General features: G+C 53.1%; 1 protein-coding gene across 1 annotated transcript in view; it reads left to right on the forward strand.

The window, feature by feature from the left end:
• ZAN (zonadhesin) overlaps window positions 1–15,759 on the forward strand; it is a 38,961-nt gene that overhangs the window by 6,591 nt on the left and 16,611 nt on the right. Inside the window, 20 exon segments of the mRNA XM_086691889.1 lie at window positions 16–180; window positions 744–830; window positions 1,022–1,105; window positions 1,248–1,394; window positions 1,932–2,203; window positions 2,485–2,569; window positions 3,047–4,951; window positions 5,786–5,970; window positions 8,638–8,779; window positions 8,939–9,055; window positions 9,535–9,659; window positions 10,008–10,153; window positions 11,620–11,763; window positions 12,141–12,244; window positions 12,323–12,496; window positions 13,119–13,321; window positions 14,052–14,193; window positions 14,510–14,757; window positions 14,989–15,169; window positions 15,424–15,535. Coding sequence (XP_086548015.1) covers window positions 16–180; window positions 744–830; window positions 1,022–1,105; window positions 1,248–1,394; window positions 1,932–2,203; window positions 2,485–2,569; window positions 3,047–4,951; window positions 5,786–5,970; window positions 8,638–8,779; window positions 8,939–9,055; window positions 9,535–9,659; window positions 10,008–10,153; window positions 11,620–11,763; window positions 12,141–12,244; window positions 12,323–12,496; window positions 13,119–13,321; window positions 14,052–14,193; window positions 14,510–14,757; window positions 14,989–15,169; window positions 15,424–15,535 — 4,768 coding nt within the window.

Consider the following 15,759-nt stretch of genomic DNA (forward strand, 5'->3'; position numbering starts at 1 on the left):
CCTTTTACTTTATAGGTGGCTTCTACATGCTCCTGGACCCCAAGAATGCAAAACTGCGGCAGAAATCTGTCCTCCTGAGCCCCCTGAGCCAGTCCTCTGGCTGTTTGAGCCTGTCCTTCCACTACATCCTCTATGGCCAGTCACCTGGTGCAGCCCTCGCCATCTATGCTTCTGTCTTGGGTGAGACTGGCATTTGCAGGATTTATGCTTATCTCGTCTCCCAGGGTTGAATTGACAGGAAAATATGGGGCATCCCATATTTCTAGGGAAATCTAGGATATATGCAAGATTATTGTGTGGAGTAGAACTGGGAAGCTGGGAGAGTGCTGGCTTCTAGAAAAACAGATAAAAGTACCAGGAGAGTGAGAGAGAAGGATGTGCTTGCATTTGGGAGAGGGGGATACACTCCCAGTATTCCCTTAGCTACTCTTCTTTCTGAGTATAGGATTTTTTTTCCTAATTTAAAAAGTGTTTATTTTTGAGAGACAGAGAGAGAGACAGAGCGTGAGCAAGGAAGGGACAGAGAAAGAGGGAGACACAGAATGTGAAGCAGGCTCCAGGCTCTGAGCTGTCAGCACAGAGCCCGACGTGAGGCTCGAGCTCAGAGACCGTGAGATCATGACCTGAGCCAAAGTCAGACGCTTAACCCACGGAACTACCCAGGCACCCCCTGAGTACAGGTTTGAGGTCATTTTCAGTCCCCTTAATAAGTCAATTCTCTCTCTGATTCCTTTCATTTGCAGGCAGCATCAGGAAACACACTCTCTTCTCAGGACAACCTGGACCCAATTGGCAGCCTGTTACTGTCAATTACACAGCCCAGGGAGAAATTCAGATACAGAGGAGCAAAGGTCAGGACCCCTTGCACAGGGTAGGCACTTCTGATATTGAAGTGGAGTGAGGGTCTGGGCGCTGGGAGCAGGGTGTCTGGGTTCCTGAATAGAGTAAAATTAGATGGTGGGGGGTGGTTTGGGCATTTGGGCTCTTTTTTCACTCCCAGTCCCCTTTCTCTCTCTTTCTCTTCAGTTCACTGTGGTGGGTGTGTTTGGAGAGACCCCAGAGCCAGCTGTGGCAGTGGATGCGATCAGCATTGCTCCCTGTGGGGGTGAGAGCAAGGCCCTGGGAGAAGCAGGGCCTCCACCAGATCATCAAAACGGGCGGTGGGGGTGGGGGGGTGGGAGGGCAAGATAGGGGAGAAATAGAGGGCATGGCCCAAATTTCTCACATCTCCCATTTTGATCCCCTAGAGAGCTTTCCTCAGTGTGACTTTGACGATGATGCCCATCCCTTCTGTGACTGGGCCCAGGCATCAGGGGATGGTGGACACTGGACCCGGGGAAGTAAAAATATGCACATGCAGGGTACAGGCGCTTTTGGAGGTTCCCCTAATGGAGGTGAGGAGATTGAGGATCTCCCAGGCCAACGAATTACTGAATCCTCTCCCAGCTGGGGAGTTGGCTGGTAGGATTCCTGGGAGAAGATATTGTAGGTGGCGACGGTCAGCCGGCAGGTATTTATTGGGAAGCCACCATGGGTCCGAGCTGGGGAGATGACAGAAATCGAACGGGTTGAAGATTCTCCTGCCTGTGGGGTCACTGAAACCGCCAGAAAATGCAGGCAACTCACTTCACTGAGCCCGAGCCTTCAAAATCCACAACCTCATTTTCAGTTAAGACATTTACTGGTGCAGCCAGCAAAGGAATCTGGGTTGCTCGTTTGGTTTTCCCTTTCTTTCTGATCCTACCTTCTTCAGTTAGAAGTCCAAAACAAGTAGGAAAAAAAAAAAACCCGCTTACAGCGTGGGGAGTTTTGGTGTTCGCGTCAAACCCTCGTTTGCAAGGTGTTGCTAGAGAAAACAACACGAGAGTGTCCTCGGGGTGGGGGTGGGGGTTGTCATCTTGCCTTTCTTTTGATTCCCTTCTTTTGCCCAGAAGGTCGCTGTATCTATGTCCAGGCTGACAAGTTCTCTGAGGCAGGCCAGTCTTGCAGACTGGTGAGCCGGCCCTTCTGTGCCCCGAGTGCGATCTGTGTGGAGTTTGCTTACCACATGTACGGCCTAGGAGAGGGCGCTAAACTCAATCTCCTGCTGGAGAGTCCCGCAGGCAGTTTCCCGACTTCTCTCTGGCACCGCGTTGGGTCTCAGAGCCCCGACTGGCTGAACACCTCCGTCACTATCCCTTCGGGGCATCAACAGCCCATGCAGGTGAGAGACAGAGTGGGCCCGGTGTGGGGCCCGGTGAGGGGGACATAGTACCCGGGAACAGTCAGGGCTGAGGAGATGGGAGCTGGAAAGGGAGCAGAGCAGAGGTGAACTCAGTGTCCCTGAGAGGGATATCTGCATCCTGAAAAGGAGTGAGGGCAGAGTTGGACTGTTGAGCCTAGAACAAGGTGACCTTTTGGCAGAGGACAGGCTGTCTGGGAGAATCCTTGAGGTGCCATGGATTCAGTTGGACTTCTCTCTTCTCTGTCCTTCATTCCCTTCAGCTGATATTGGAGGCCATCAGAGGGACCAACACTGCCTTTGTTGTCGCTGTGGGTTTTATCTTGATCAATCACGGGACTTGTAGAGGTAAAACAAAACTCAAGGCCCCGGAAAGGGGGCGGTGCTCCGGGATGACCATCTGTCAGATGGCTGAAAATCAAGTTCTCTCCTGTGCTTGTATTTTCACACTGCTTTGTGTTCTACATTCTGCCTTCTCGGTGACATCAGGATGCTTGCGTGTGTGCATGTGACTTTGATGCAGTGAATTTCTGTGGCTAGATCCAGAATTCCTTACCCAGTAGATGGCGATCCTGAAGGGAGGACCCACATCCTATTCATGTTGTGTCGTTTGTATCTGGCATGACGTCTGATATATATTAGGAGCAGTGTTTGTTGAGAGTTTGTTGAGTGAAGGTTGGGGTTGGGAGTAGAAGGAGAGGTGTGAATAAATTACCCTTTGAGGCCACCCACTCCAGTTGGAAGTGAGTGAAGAGGGCGGTGGTCTGATTTCGACTAAACTCCAGGGTTGGTTGGTTGGTTTGTTTGTTTGTTTTTTCTTTGCAGGAACTATGCCAACAGTGCTTCCTTCCAAATCTCCAGTTCCCCCCACCGGCCCTTCTGAAACCCTTGTCTCCACAGAAAAACCTAGGACTCCCACAGAAAAACCTACAGTCCCCAAAGAAAAACCTATGACCACCACAGAAAAACCCACTGTCCCCAGTGAAATATCCACTGTCCCCACAGAAAAACCCATGGCCCCCACAGGAATACCTATGAACCTCCCCAAAATATCTATTTCCCCCCCAAAAAAAACTACGGCCCCCACAGAAAAACCCACTGTCCTCACAGAAAAACCCATGGTTGTCACAGAAAAACCCATTGTCCCCAGTGAAATATCCACTGTCCCCACAGAAAAGCCCATGGCCCCCACAGAAAAACCTATGACACCCCAAATAAAACCTATGGCCCTCACAGAAAAACCCAATGTCACCACAGTAAAGCCCATAGTCCCAACAGAAAAGCCCACTATTCCCACTAAAAAACCCACTGTCCCCACTGAAGAGACCACTATCCCCTCTGAAGAGACCATTGTGCCCTCTGAAGAGACCACTGTCCTTCCCAAAGAGCCTACCATCTCCACTGGAAAACCTACCATCCCCACTAAAAAGTCCACTATACCCCCTGAAAAGCCCAGTATCTCCACAGAAAAGCCCACTGTCCACACAGAAAGACCTACTGTCCACACTGAAAGGACCACCATCCACACTGAAAGGTCCACTGTCCCCACAGAAAAACCCACTCTGCCCACTGAAAGGCCCACCATTCCCATAGAAAAATCTACCCTTCCCACAGAGAAACCCACCACCCCTACTGAAAAGACCACCATCTCCACAGAAAAACCTACCCTTCCTAAAGAAAAACCCACCGTCCCCACTGAAAGGCCCACAGTGCCCACAGAAAAACCCACTGTCCCCACTGAAAGTTCCACCATCCCCACAGAAAAGTCTACCCTTCCCACAGAAAAACCCACCATCCACACAGAAAAACCTACCCTTCCCACAGAAAAACCCACCGTCCTTACTGAAAGGCCTACCATCCCCACAGAAAAACCTACCACCCCTACTGAAAAGACCACCATCCCCACAGAAAAACCTACCCATCCCACAGAGAAACCCACCATCCCCACAGAAAAATCTACCCTTCCCACAGAGAAACCCACCACCCCTACTGAAAAGACTACCATCCCCACAGAAAAACCTACCCTTCCTAAAGAAACACCCACCGTCCCCACTGAAAGGCCCACAGTTCCTACAGAAAAACCCACTGTCTCCATTGAAAGGCCCACCATCCCCACAGAAAAACCTATCCTTCCCACAGAAAAACCTACCATCCACACAGAAAAACCTACCCTTCCCACAGAAAAACCCACCATCCCCACTGAAAGGTCTACAGTTCCCACAGAAAAACCCACTGTCCCCACTGAAAGGCCCACCATCCCCACAGAAAAACCCACCATCCACACAGAAAAACCTACACTTCCCACAGAAAAACCCACCATCCTTACTGAAAGGCCTACCATCCCCACAGAAAAACCCACTGTCCCCACTGAAAAGACCACTGTCTCCACTGAAAAACCCCCTGTCCCCACTGAAAGGCCTACCACCCCTACTGAAAAGACCACCATCCCCACAGAAAAATCCACTGTCCTCACTGAAAAGACCACCGTCCCTACTGGAAGGCCTACCGTCCCCACAGAAAAAACCACCATCCCTACTGAAAAACCCACTGTCCCTACAAAAAACCCCAGCATCCCCACAAAAATATCTACTTTTGCCACTGAATGGCACACAGTTCCTACAATACCCCAGCCGAGCCCAACACTTGTACCCATTGGGCCAACAGTCTTGGTGATGCCTTCCACTGCTCCAAGTACCTCCACGACCGCTACAACCCCTGGACGCACTCCAGGTATGTGACACAGCATCGAACCGACAGCAGAAAGTAAGAGATCATGAGTAGGAGAGAGAATTAGATAAATGAATGCTTCTAATAGAAAACTGCAGTCTTAGAAGAGAGATGAATGCGACATGTTAACTTTTGAAAAAATGAGGACCACCCCGACCAAGAGGGAAGCAGAGCATGGGTGGGGTGGAGGTTGTTGGGAGTCAAGTCCCGAACTTACAGCATTTTTTTTTTTTTTTAAGATTCTATTTTTAAGTAATCTCTACACCCAACGTGGGGCTCTAACTCACAACCCTGAGATCAAGAGTTGCATGCTCCACTGACTGGGCCAGTCGCATGCCACACGCCTTCCTTTTTATAGAGATATAATTCATATAGTATAAGATGCATCCTTTTAAAGTTTGCAATTCAGTGGTTTTCGTATATTCACAACGTTGTGCAAACATCAGTTTCTAATTCTGGAACATTTTTATCACCCCAAAAAGAAACCCGTTAGCAGTCACTCCACATTCTCCCCAAACCCCCACCATGCCCCAAGCCCTGGCAACCACTAATCAACTTCCTGTCTCTGCGGATTTGCCTCTTTTAGACATTGCACACATGGAGCATGATGTACTATGTGGTCTTTTGGACTGCTTCTTTCCCTCCACATCATGTTTTCAAGGTTCTTCCGTGTTGTAGAAATTCAAGTCCATCCATATGAGGGATCTTCACTCCTCTTTATGGCTAAATTATGGACTTACTTTGTAGAGAACTTGAATGTGGGGGTATAGGAGAACAGGAAGTCTCCCTGAAAAAAGCGGTAGAGTGAAGGCTTGATGCAGGCTGTTTTCCTCTCAGCGAGGTGTCCCCCAAATGCCCACTATGAGCGCTGCACCTGCCCAGCATCCTGTGAGAGACCCAAGCCCAACTGTGGGCCCCTCTGCAAACCTGGCTGTGTCTGCAATTCTGGCTTCTTGTTTCGGGGATCCCTCTGCATCAATGCCTCGTCCTGCAATTGCTTCTACAACAACAATTACTATAAGGTAAGGCCGCTGGGGTGCCCAGAGCCCCCGAGGGAGATTGTGAGTGGAACACCTGGGTTCTGGCTCCATCTGCTCCCAAGACGAGATGACTGTCCCCATGGGATAGTCCCAAGGGGCCAGCTCACAAGCAGAGGTTATGCAATATTGGAGGCATTCATTCCCAATATGGCTTTTGATGGTCATCTCTGTTCCTACAATAAATATGTGCTGAGTACTCACCTTGGCTCAGCTAGGCTAGGCTGTGCAGAACATTCCATAATCCCGTGGCCCCACGCATGAGACGCTGGGCCAACCTAGTGGTCCAAGGCCCTCATCTCCATCCTGAGGAAAGCCAGGGGGGTCCCTGCATGTACAGGGAGCCCAGATGCTGAGTAGAACTTCAGGCGTGTTCAAGGCAGAACACAACATTCCAGAATCTTCTTCCAAAGGAACTTGCATATCCTGTCAAAACAGAGGAGTGACTGTTCTTGTCTCCCCTAATTGGTGGCCCCCCTGGGAAGGTTCCACGTGAGCACAGGCTCTGAGCCAGCGCTGTCCAGAAGAAATAGCACACAAGCCTCATGCTTTATTTCACATTTCCTAATAGCCACATTTTTAAAAAGTAAAAAGAAACAGGTTAAATTAATTCCAGTAATGTACTCAATCTCAAATATTCTCATTTCAACGTGTAACTAATAATTATTAATGAGATAATTTATTTTTTTAATGTTTTTTTTAACGTTTATTTATTTTTGAGACAGAGACAGAGCATGAACGGGGGAGGGGCAGAGAGAGAGGGAGACACAGAATCGGAAGCAGGCTCCAGGCTCTGAGCCATCAGCCCAGAGCCCGACGCAGGGCTCGAACTCACGGACTGTGAGATCGTGACCTGAGCTGAAGTCGGATGCGCAACCGACTGAGCCACCCAGGCGCCCCTAATGAGATCATTTATATTCCTTCCCCCCTCCATACTAATTCTTCAAAATCCAGTGTGTATGTTATACTTACGGCATATCTCAATTTGAGCCAGCCACGTTTCAAGAGCTCGATGGCCACATGTGGCTGGTAGCCACTGTATTGGACAGAGCCTTTAAATCTGGGCTCCAGCAGGGGCACCTGCGTGGCTCAGTCAGTTAAGCGTCTGACTTTGGTTCAGGTCACGATCTCACGGTTCTTGGGTTTGAGCCCTGCGTCTGGCTCTGTGCTGACAGCTGAGAGCCTGGAGCCTGCCTTGGATTCTCTGCTTCCCTCTCTCTCCACCCCTCCCCTGCTTGCATTCTGTCTCTGTCTCTCTCAAAAGTACATAAACATTAAAAAAAAATTTTTTTTTTAATCTGAGCTCCAGCATTCACTTGCTGGGTGACCTTGGGCAAGTGTCTCTATCTTTTCAGATCTGTGTCTGTGTCTACGAAATGTGTACACAATAATTTCTACCTACCTCATAAGGCTGTTGTGAAGCTGAAATTAGGTCTGAACACAGGCCAAGTACTTAATAAATGTTACTATTATTAGCTAATTATGGTAAATATCATACACAGCCTATTATGAGTGCATTAAGCTAGGGGCATCTGGCTGGCCCAGCTGGTAGAGTGTGTGACTTGATCCCAGGGTTGTGAGTTGTGAGTTCAAGCCCACGTTGGGCGTGGAGCCTACTTAAAAAAAAAAAAAAAAAAAAGTGCATTAAGCTCTTCACTAGTGTCCAGTGGCTTGTCTCAGCTTCAGGTGTTCTTCCCCATGGATCATCTGAGTTCCTATCTGCCTCTTTGAGGACCACTTTCTCCCCCTCCTCCCTTTAACTAGTCTCCTGGGTGTCCCTGTGTTAGGATTAGTTTCAGCCTCAGAAAGATCTATCACAACCATTAGCATTAAGCATTTCTTGCCTGCCCCTGGAGTCATGTATGCATTTCTTATACATTCATTTATGCATTCAAGGAACGTTTCTTGAGTCCTTTCCACCCTCCTGGAATTGGGGCCATCCCAAACAGGGCATGGTCCTTGCTCTCAGATTCCGCGGGATACATTGGATCTTGGTTCACTATGACACAGCATAGGTTTCTTTTTCTTTATTGTTTATTTATTGTGGGGGGGGACAGGGGCAGAGAGAGAAGGAGAGAGAATCTCAAGCAGGCTCCCCACTGTCACCAAAGAGACCAATGCAGGGCTTGAACTCACAAACCATAAGGTCATGACCTGAGCTGAAACCAGGAGTCAGAAGCTTAACTGACTGAGTCATCCAGGCGCCCCAACAGCAAAGGTTTCTTGGATGAGAGCTCCTGCCAAACACTGTACTATGTGTTGCGGCTCTGATAGTGAGTAAAGAGCCATGGTCCCTTACAGAGTGCTTGCAATCGAACAATCACAGGAATTAATATGAAAGTACAGTTGTGGTAAGTCCTGGGAAGGAAAGGTACCCAAAGCTGTGAGGGTGACCTCGTCAGGGAGTCTGAGAAGTCTTCCTGAGCAAGTAGTGACCCTTGAGCTGGTTACATAAAAATGATTTAGAAAGGAGGGGGAAGAGCATTCCAGGACAAGAGGGAAGCACGTGCAAATGTCCTGTGGTGAGCAGGGCTATCTGGCAGGGCCGTGGGAAGAGGAAGGGTATGCGCCAAGTTAGGTCTGCAGGTGTGGTGGTGAAGGGGGAAGGACCCCAAGAGCTATAGTGTCTAACTCCGGACCCCCTGCTCCCAGCCTGGGGCAGAGTGGTTCAGCTCCAACTGCACAGAACGTTGCCGCTGCAGGCCTGGCAGTCGGATGGAGTGCCAGATCTCTCAGTGTGGGACTCACACAGTGTGCCAGCTGAAGAACGGCCACTACGGGTGCCAACCCTACGGTGAGCCTCTCCCTGCACGCTACCCCGCCAGCCAGCTGGTCAGAGTGGGTATGGCACCAGGGTCCCTTGACCAGAGGAGCTGGGGCATGCCACTGGGTGGGTGAGGTGCTGCTCGGAGCAGTGGCAGCAGCCCGCTGCCTGTGCCCCTCACCCCAGCAGGCACCGCCACCTGCGCCGTCTACGGAGACCCGCACTATCTCACCTTTGATGGAAGACACTTCAACTTCATGGGCAAATGCACCTACGTCTTGGCCCAACCTTGTGGCAACTCGACAGGTATGGCCCTGGAGATGCCTGGGCCAGGGGTCCAAGTTCAGAACAGCTGGGAACAGCGAGCGGCAGGAAAGGGCTGGGGAGCCGATGGGAGGAGCAAGATGGGAACAATGTCTTGGGTGACGTAAAAGTGGACATGTCCACCCCAGAAGCAGGACTTACTCAGGATGCCCTTTAAGAGAATGCCTCTTTAGGAGTTTGTCTCCCTGGCCAGCTTTTACTGAAGGCCTACCTGGAATAATGGCAATGAAGGGACGAGAGAGCTATTACGAATGCCCTGCCCCAGAGGGTGCCCTGGCCCACTGAGGGGGCACAGAGTCTCAGCACAGTACAGGCTGTTCTGGAAGAAGGCAGACAGTCACGCCCCACACTTTGTGCTCCTTTAGCCCCGCAGTGCCAGGTGTGGGCGCCACCCTCAGTGGACGCTCAGACATGCTTGTTGAATGGGCCCCTGGGTGCTCTTCACCCCTCTCCCCACCCAGAGCCATTCTTCAGGGTGGCGGCAAAGAATGAAGATCGAGGACAGGAAGGCCTGTCCTGCCTGAGCAAAGTCTACGTGACCCTGCATGAGATCACCATCACCCTGCTCAGGGACAGGCGCACGCTGGTGAGTCTGGTTTTCTGTTCAGTCCTGCCAATGCTTCCAGACCTTGGCTGTAGCCTGTCCCGTGGGCCGCGGTGTTCCAGCCAGCTCCTGCCACCTCCAGACCTCTCAGGGACGGGTTCCAGAGCATTCTGTGTGCTACTGAGGATTGCCGTGGATGCTGCCGTGCCTTCCAGCGTGGATGTGGGAATCTGTGGGGCGGCGGGGGGTGGTTCTCCTTGACTTTCCATCTGTCTCTGGGTGGGGCGTTCTCCTTGACTTTCTGTCTGTCTCTCCGGGTGGGGGTGGGGGTGGGGGTTCTCCTTGACTTTCCGTCTGTCTCCTGGTCTCCTCCCTTGCCCCGCCTACCAGGTTGGGGGGAAGCAAGTCTCTCTCCCAGCGGTACCTTCTAAAGGAATCTTCCTGGCTTCAAGTGGGCGGTTTGTGGAACTGCAGACGGCGTTTGGTTTGCGGGTGAGATGGGATGGCAACCAGCAGCTGTATATAAGTGTGCCCAGGTGAGGGGTGCCCTTCGGTGCTGCTGCCACTCCCCCGACCTGCTCTGTCCCCTCCCCCTCCCAGGACCTTGCCCTCCTCCTCCCCCTCCCGTCCAGGCACTAATTTTCAATCTTTGGATGGGAAGCATCTAGTTCCCGCCTCCCTTTGGATGAGGAGACAGGAGAAATTGGTTTCTGGGCAGAATGATAATAGCAGGATATACACACGATGCTTTGGGAGTGTCCTAGAACGAGTGGCTAATGGGTCTTGGGAGCTTCCTGAAGAGTGGTCACTTGACCCCAGTCTCAAGAAAGGGTGGTTCCCAGGACGGACAAACAAGGGAAAGAATGTCTTTGCAGATAGCAAACGGCAAATGCATGGAAAACCGGGAATGTGGGAATGTTGTCGTGGTGTGGTTTGAAATGCTGGGCTTTGGAGTCGACAATGAAAAAGAATTTTTTAAAAACATTTTTTTAATGTTTATTTATTTTTGAGAGAGAGAGAGAGAGAGAGAGCACACAAGCGGGGAGGGGCAGAGACAGAGAAGGAGACACAGAATGTGAAGCAGGCTCCAGGCTCTGAGCTGTCAGCCCAGAGCCCGATGCGGGGCTTGAACTCATGAACCGAGAGATCATGACCTGAGCAAAGTCAGACACGTAACCGGCTGAGCCACCCAGGCAACCCAAAAAGTGGTTTTATTAAAGCACAGGGACAGGACCCATGAGCAGAGAGAGCTGCACTGGGATTGAGGGGTGCCTGATTATAGACTTGGGAGTTGGGGAAGTAAAGATAAGCAGAAGCTTCCAAAGGAGACTCACAGGATCCCAGAGGTCTAGCTGTTGCCAAGCTACGGTTGTCCTTCCCTCTAACAAAGTATTAATATTAAGACAGATGGAGTTCCTGGAGGAACAGCTTACTCTGCCTGTCTCGAGTATTTGTTGGGGCACCTGGGTGGCTCAGTCGGTTAAGTGTCCAACTTCAGCTCGGGTCATGATCTCACGGTTCATGGGTTCGAGCCCCGCGTTGGGCTCTCTGCTATCAGCACAGAGCCTGCTTCAGATCCTCTGTCCCCCTCTCTCTGCCTCTCCCCCTGCTTGCTTGCGTGCACTCCCGCTTTCTCTCTCTCTCTCAAAAATAAATAAACATAAAAAAAAGAATTTGTCAAAGGGCTGCAGGTTATAAGGAAATGTAATTTTATCTATATATCTTTTTGCCTTTGGTTCCCACATTTGTAGGGCCAGCAAGAAGATGGGGCATGAGCAGAGTAGTGAGGATGGCTCAGGGGCGGGGGGGGGGGGGGGGGAAGGTCTGTGAGGTCCTTGTGCGCAGGGCGCCTGGCACAGGCTCTTGTTTGCAACGTGCGCCTGTTAGTCCTCCGATGTGTCCTGCCCGAGGCCCCCAGCTCTGCCCTTCCCTCTGCGTGGTCCCTCCAGGGACTGGAGCCCCTTCTCTCCATTAACGCCTCCTCCTCCCCTCCCACCCCCAGCACCTACTCTAGCAAACTCTGTGGCTTCTGTGGCAACTATGACGGGGACGGTAGCAATGACAACCAGAAGCCCAACGGCAGCCCAGCGCTGGACGATGAGGAGCTGGGCAACAGCTGGCAGACGGCAGAGGACGAGGACAAGGAGTGAGGACGTGGCCACCCCTGCCTCTGCCCTTCTGAGAACCGTGCACCCTGACCGACATCACCCCTTTTCTTCCTTCTCCTCTCCCGCCTGCAACCCCCCCGCCCCCGCAACTTCTGTCATTCTTCTCCCTGCTCCCGTCCCGGCCAAGTTCAGGAACACCTCACCACCACGCTTGCCCCCACGCTGTCAGTCGTCCTCAGGGGATGCCGAGCAGCCTCTGTTCCGGTTTGCTCGGTTCCAGGTTTTCCCACCTCCTCCCGGGCTTGGGGTTCAGCAGCTGTCCACTAGGGGCCGTCAAGAGCCGCGAGACTGCTGGGGTAGGGGCAGGGTGGAGACGAGCCTTCAGGGCCTGTTGGGGGGGGGGTGTCTCTTCCAGGTGCCAGAAGAACCCCACAGTTCCTCCCTCGTGCAAGTCAGGCTTGCAGAACAGTCTGTCGGGACTACAGTTCTGTGGACGGCTCTTGGACACCCGCGGAGTATGAAGGGAGCCGGTTAGGGCCGCGGGAGGCAGGGTGGTCACTGAGCACCTGGCTTGTTCCTCTGACCCAGCCTCTCTCCTCAGGGCATGTCTGCCTCACCTCAAGGCCTCCTCGTTCTTCAAGAGCTGCACGTTTGACATGTGTAAATTCCAGGGGCTGCAGCCAGTGCTGTGTGCCCATATGGCAGCCTTGACTGAGATCTGCCAGGATGCTGGCTATGCCGTGAAGCCTTGGAGGGGACCCCAATTCTGCCGTGAGTTGTGCCCCGCAGCAGGGCCCCTTCCTTCACCCACGGATGCGAGCAGAGGGTGGGCATCTGAGTGTTGGCACAGGCGTGGGGGACCCCTGGCTGAACCCCTCTGATTCCACACGTGCACAGGGAAATCTGCAGGCAGAAATAGCCATGGAGAAAAATCACAGTCCCTTGCAGACTCAGAAAGCACCCCCGGCCGCCTGAGGCTATGCGGGGCAATGCTTGCAAGTGTATCTGCACGGCCTCGGTGTCCTCACGGCCTCTGGGGAGCCTGCTTAGGCGGCGGTGCCCTTGATCGAGCCCTCATGGGCTTTTTCTTCTGCCCTGTAGACAAGTGCATGTCTACACAGCAGCAGTGCTGAGACGTTTGGATCTGTCTGCTCCCCCAGATCTTTCTGCTCCCCCAGACCCGCCTCTTAGTAGCTACCAGCAGGCCACTTTCTGGGCCCAGAGTGGAAGCCGAGCTCCTTGGTCACCCTTCTCCGGGTCACCCTCTGCTTCTCAGGATTGGGCAGAAGCCTCTAGCTGTGGGCCCTCTGAACGCTGGGCTTTGAACCCACCTTCGTTCCCTTTTCCCTGTCCTGCCCTGTGCCCTTCTCATCTCTGCTTCTCCCTCCTCCAGCAATGACCTGCCCGCCCAATAGCACGTACACGCTGTGTGCCAGGGTGTGCCCCGCCACCTGCCATTCTGGGTTCTCTGGCATGGCCTGCCAGAACCGGTGTGTGGAGGGCTGTGAGTGCAACCCGGGCTTCGTCCTCAGCGGTCTCCAGTGTGTCCCCCACTCCCAGTGTGGGTGCCTCGAGCCCACAGTGGGCTACTTCAAGGTGAGCCTCTGGGCCCCCCACCCCCATGTGCACATTTGAAGCCAGACCCTCATCTCTGGTGTTTCTCTCTTCCTCCTTTGCCTGTCCCTTGCCCTGTCCCTGAGAACGACACTGGCGTCCATCACAGCCCTCTGCCCAGCTCTGGGTCAGCCTACTGAATACCCTGTCTGTGCCTTGCTCTCCCCTCAATTTTACTTTGTCTGTAGTCCCTCTATCTCTGCTCTGCCCGCCCCCCACCACCTGTGCCTGTTGGAATCCTTCACCTCCTCTGAGGCTCTGTTCAAATGCTGCCTCCTTGAAGCCTTCCTGATAAGCAAAGTCAGAAGACGTTCCTCTAAACTTCCTGAGCCCGTGCTTATTGTCCGTGTTGATGGCGGGAAACTCTCATTGGGCCCCCTGATTGTCTTCTTTAGGTGCATATCCTGCTAGAACAGTTGATCCATTAGTTTACTTGTTTACTGCCCCCCCTCCCCACCCCCCCATCATGAGCTGTTAGGGCAGGAACATTGTCCACCCAGTTCATTCCTGAATCCCTAACACCTAGCACAAACAGATATCTGTTGAAAAAGTGAAGGAACAAAGAAGTGAATGGCTGAGTAAGTGAGCCAATGCCAGGCTTGCAGTGAAGCCTGGAGCTTCGGGATGACAGGAATGGTCCCAGGGAGCAACCCACTGATCTGAATAACAGACCTGGGAATGACCTCTTTCCTTTCTTCTTTCCATCCCCCAGGTAGGGGAGCGGTGGTTCAAGCCAGGCTGCAGACAGCTCTGTACCTGCGAGAGCAACAATAAAATTCGCTGCACACAGTGGAGGTGTCAGGCCCAGGAGGTCTGTCGTCAGCAGGATGGCATCTATGGCTGCCATGCCCTAGGTGAGCAGACGGGTGGAAGGTGAGTGGGGGTCGGGGGGAGCTGCCCACGTGACCTTGGGCGAGGGCATGGCTCTGCCCTAAAACAGGCACCCCAGAGAGCCGAGTCTAACGGGGGACTGGAAGGCAGTTGGCCCAAGCCTGAGCAGCCTCTGCGTGGACCCGGTGAGGTTGGGGCAGTCCCTATGCTTGACCACTCTAGGCCGAGCCAACCACACGGATGAGCCAAGGATGAGCCAAGGGTCCCATTCCAATGTGGACTCGCCCAGAGAGCAGCTCAGGGTCAGGGCACCTCTGAATTCCATCTCCTTCACCCCAGGGGCCGCCACCTGCACCGTCTCAGGGGACCCCCACTACCTGACGTTCGACGGAGCTTTGCATCACTTCATGGGCACCTGCAGCTACATCCTGACCAGGCCTTGCCAGTCTAGGTCCCTAGAGAACTACTTCATCGTGAGCGCCACCAATGAGTTTCACGGTGGGAACTTGGAGGCCTCTTATGTCAGATCCGTTCACCTGCACATCTTCAACCTGAGAATCTCGCTCATCAAAGGCCACAAGGTCATGGTGCGTGCCTCCGCCCGCCTCCCCTGGCCCCTGCACCACCAGCATCTCTTCTGTGCACCCTCCTTGCCCACAGGCCCACCTGTCTGGCTTCTAGAGCCCCTGGGGGAAGCCCACAGCAGATCCAGCCCCCAATTCCGCAGACACATCACCATCACTGTCTGCTGCCTAGTCCTGGCCCCGTTGTCCTTGTCCCAAGGGCTTCTCCCTACTGCGTCCTCCCTGCCTCTGTAGCTGAATGGTCGCCGAGTGGCCCTGCCTGTGTGGCCTGCACAAGGCCGGGTGAGCATAAGGCCTAGCGGTTCCTTTATCCTCCTCTACACGGACTTTGGGCTTCAAATTCGCTACGATGGGAAGCATCTGGCCGAAGTGACAGTGCCCTCCTCCTATGCTGGCCGGCTCTGCGGGCTGTGTGGTGAGTTCCCTGGGCATCTGCGGGCAAAGTGGGGACAATGGGCCAGAGTTTGTCCCAGACCAGCTCATCCACAGATTTCAGTAGGCGTCCTGAGGGCCTGTCTGCTTGTGCGTGCGGGTAGGTGTTAAAAGGCCAAAGGGAAAGAGAAAGAAAGATGAACCGTGGTCTGTTGAGTGAAGAGCGAGCTGTCTCTTCTAAGAGGAAGGTGGTGGTCCTGGGAGAGGGTGTATGGCTCTAACTGGACCCTCCTCCAGGCAACTACAACAACAATAGCCTGGATGACAATCTGCTCCTGGACAAAAGGCCTGTGGCCAGCTCGGATGGCCTGGGCGTCGCCTGGAAGTTCCCTGATTACTCTGAAACAGGGTGAGCTGGGAATGCGGGGAGCCAGAGCTGGGGAGGAGCCTCGGCAGGCAGCCTGGGGGGTCCTCTGTGCGTCCCTGATCTCTCCGGAGACGAACTGACCCAAGGTTGTTGTCCCCCGCCGCCCCGCTTGCCTTCTGCACTTACTCATCTGTCTCTTTGGAGAGCCAGCCCCCTTGGGAATCCCATCCTGAGTGCCAAATGCTTTCCTTCCTGTTGCATCTTCT

Source organism: Puma concolor, chromosome E3 (assembly GCF_028749965.1).
Source record: "Puma concolor isolate L17-30 chromosome E3, mPumCon1.1.hap2, whole genome shotgun sequence".
Lineage (NCBI taxonomy): Eukaryota > Metazoa > Chordata > Mammalia > Carnivora > Felidae > Puma > Puma concolor.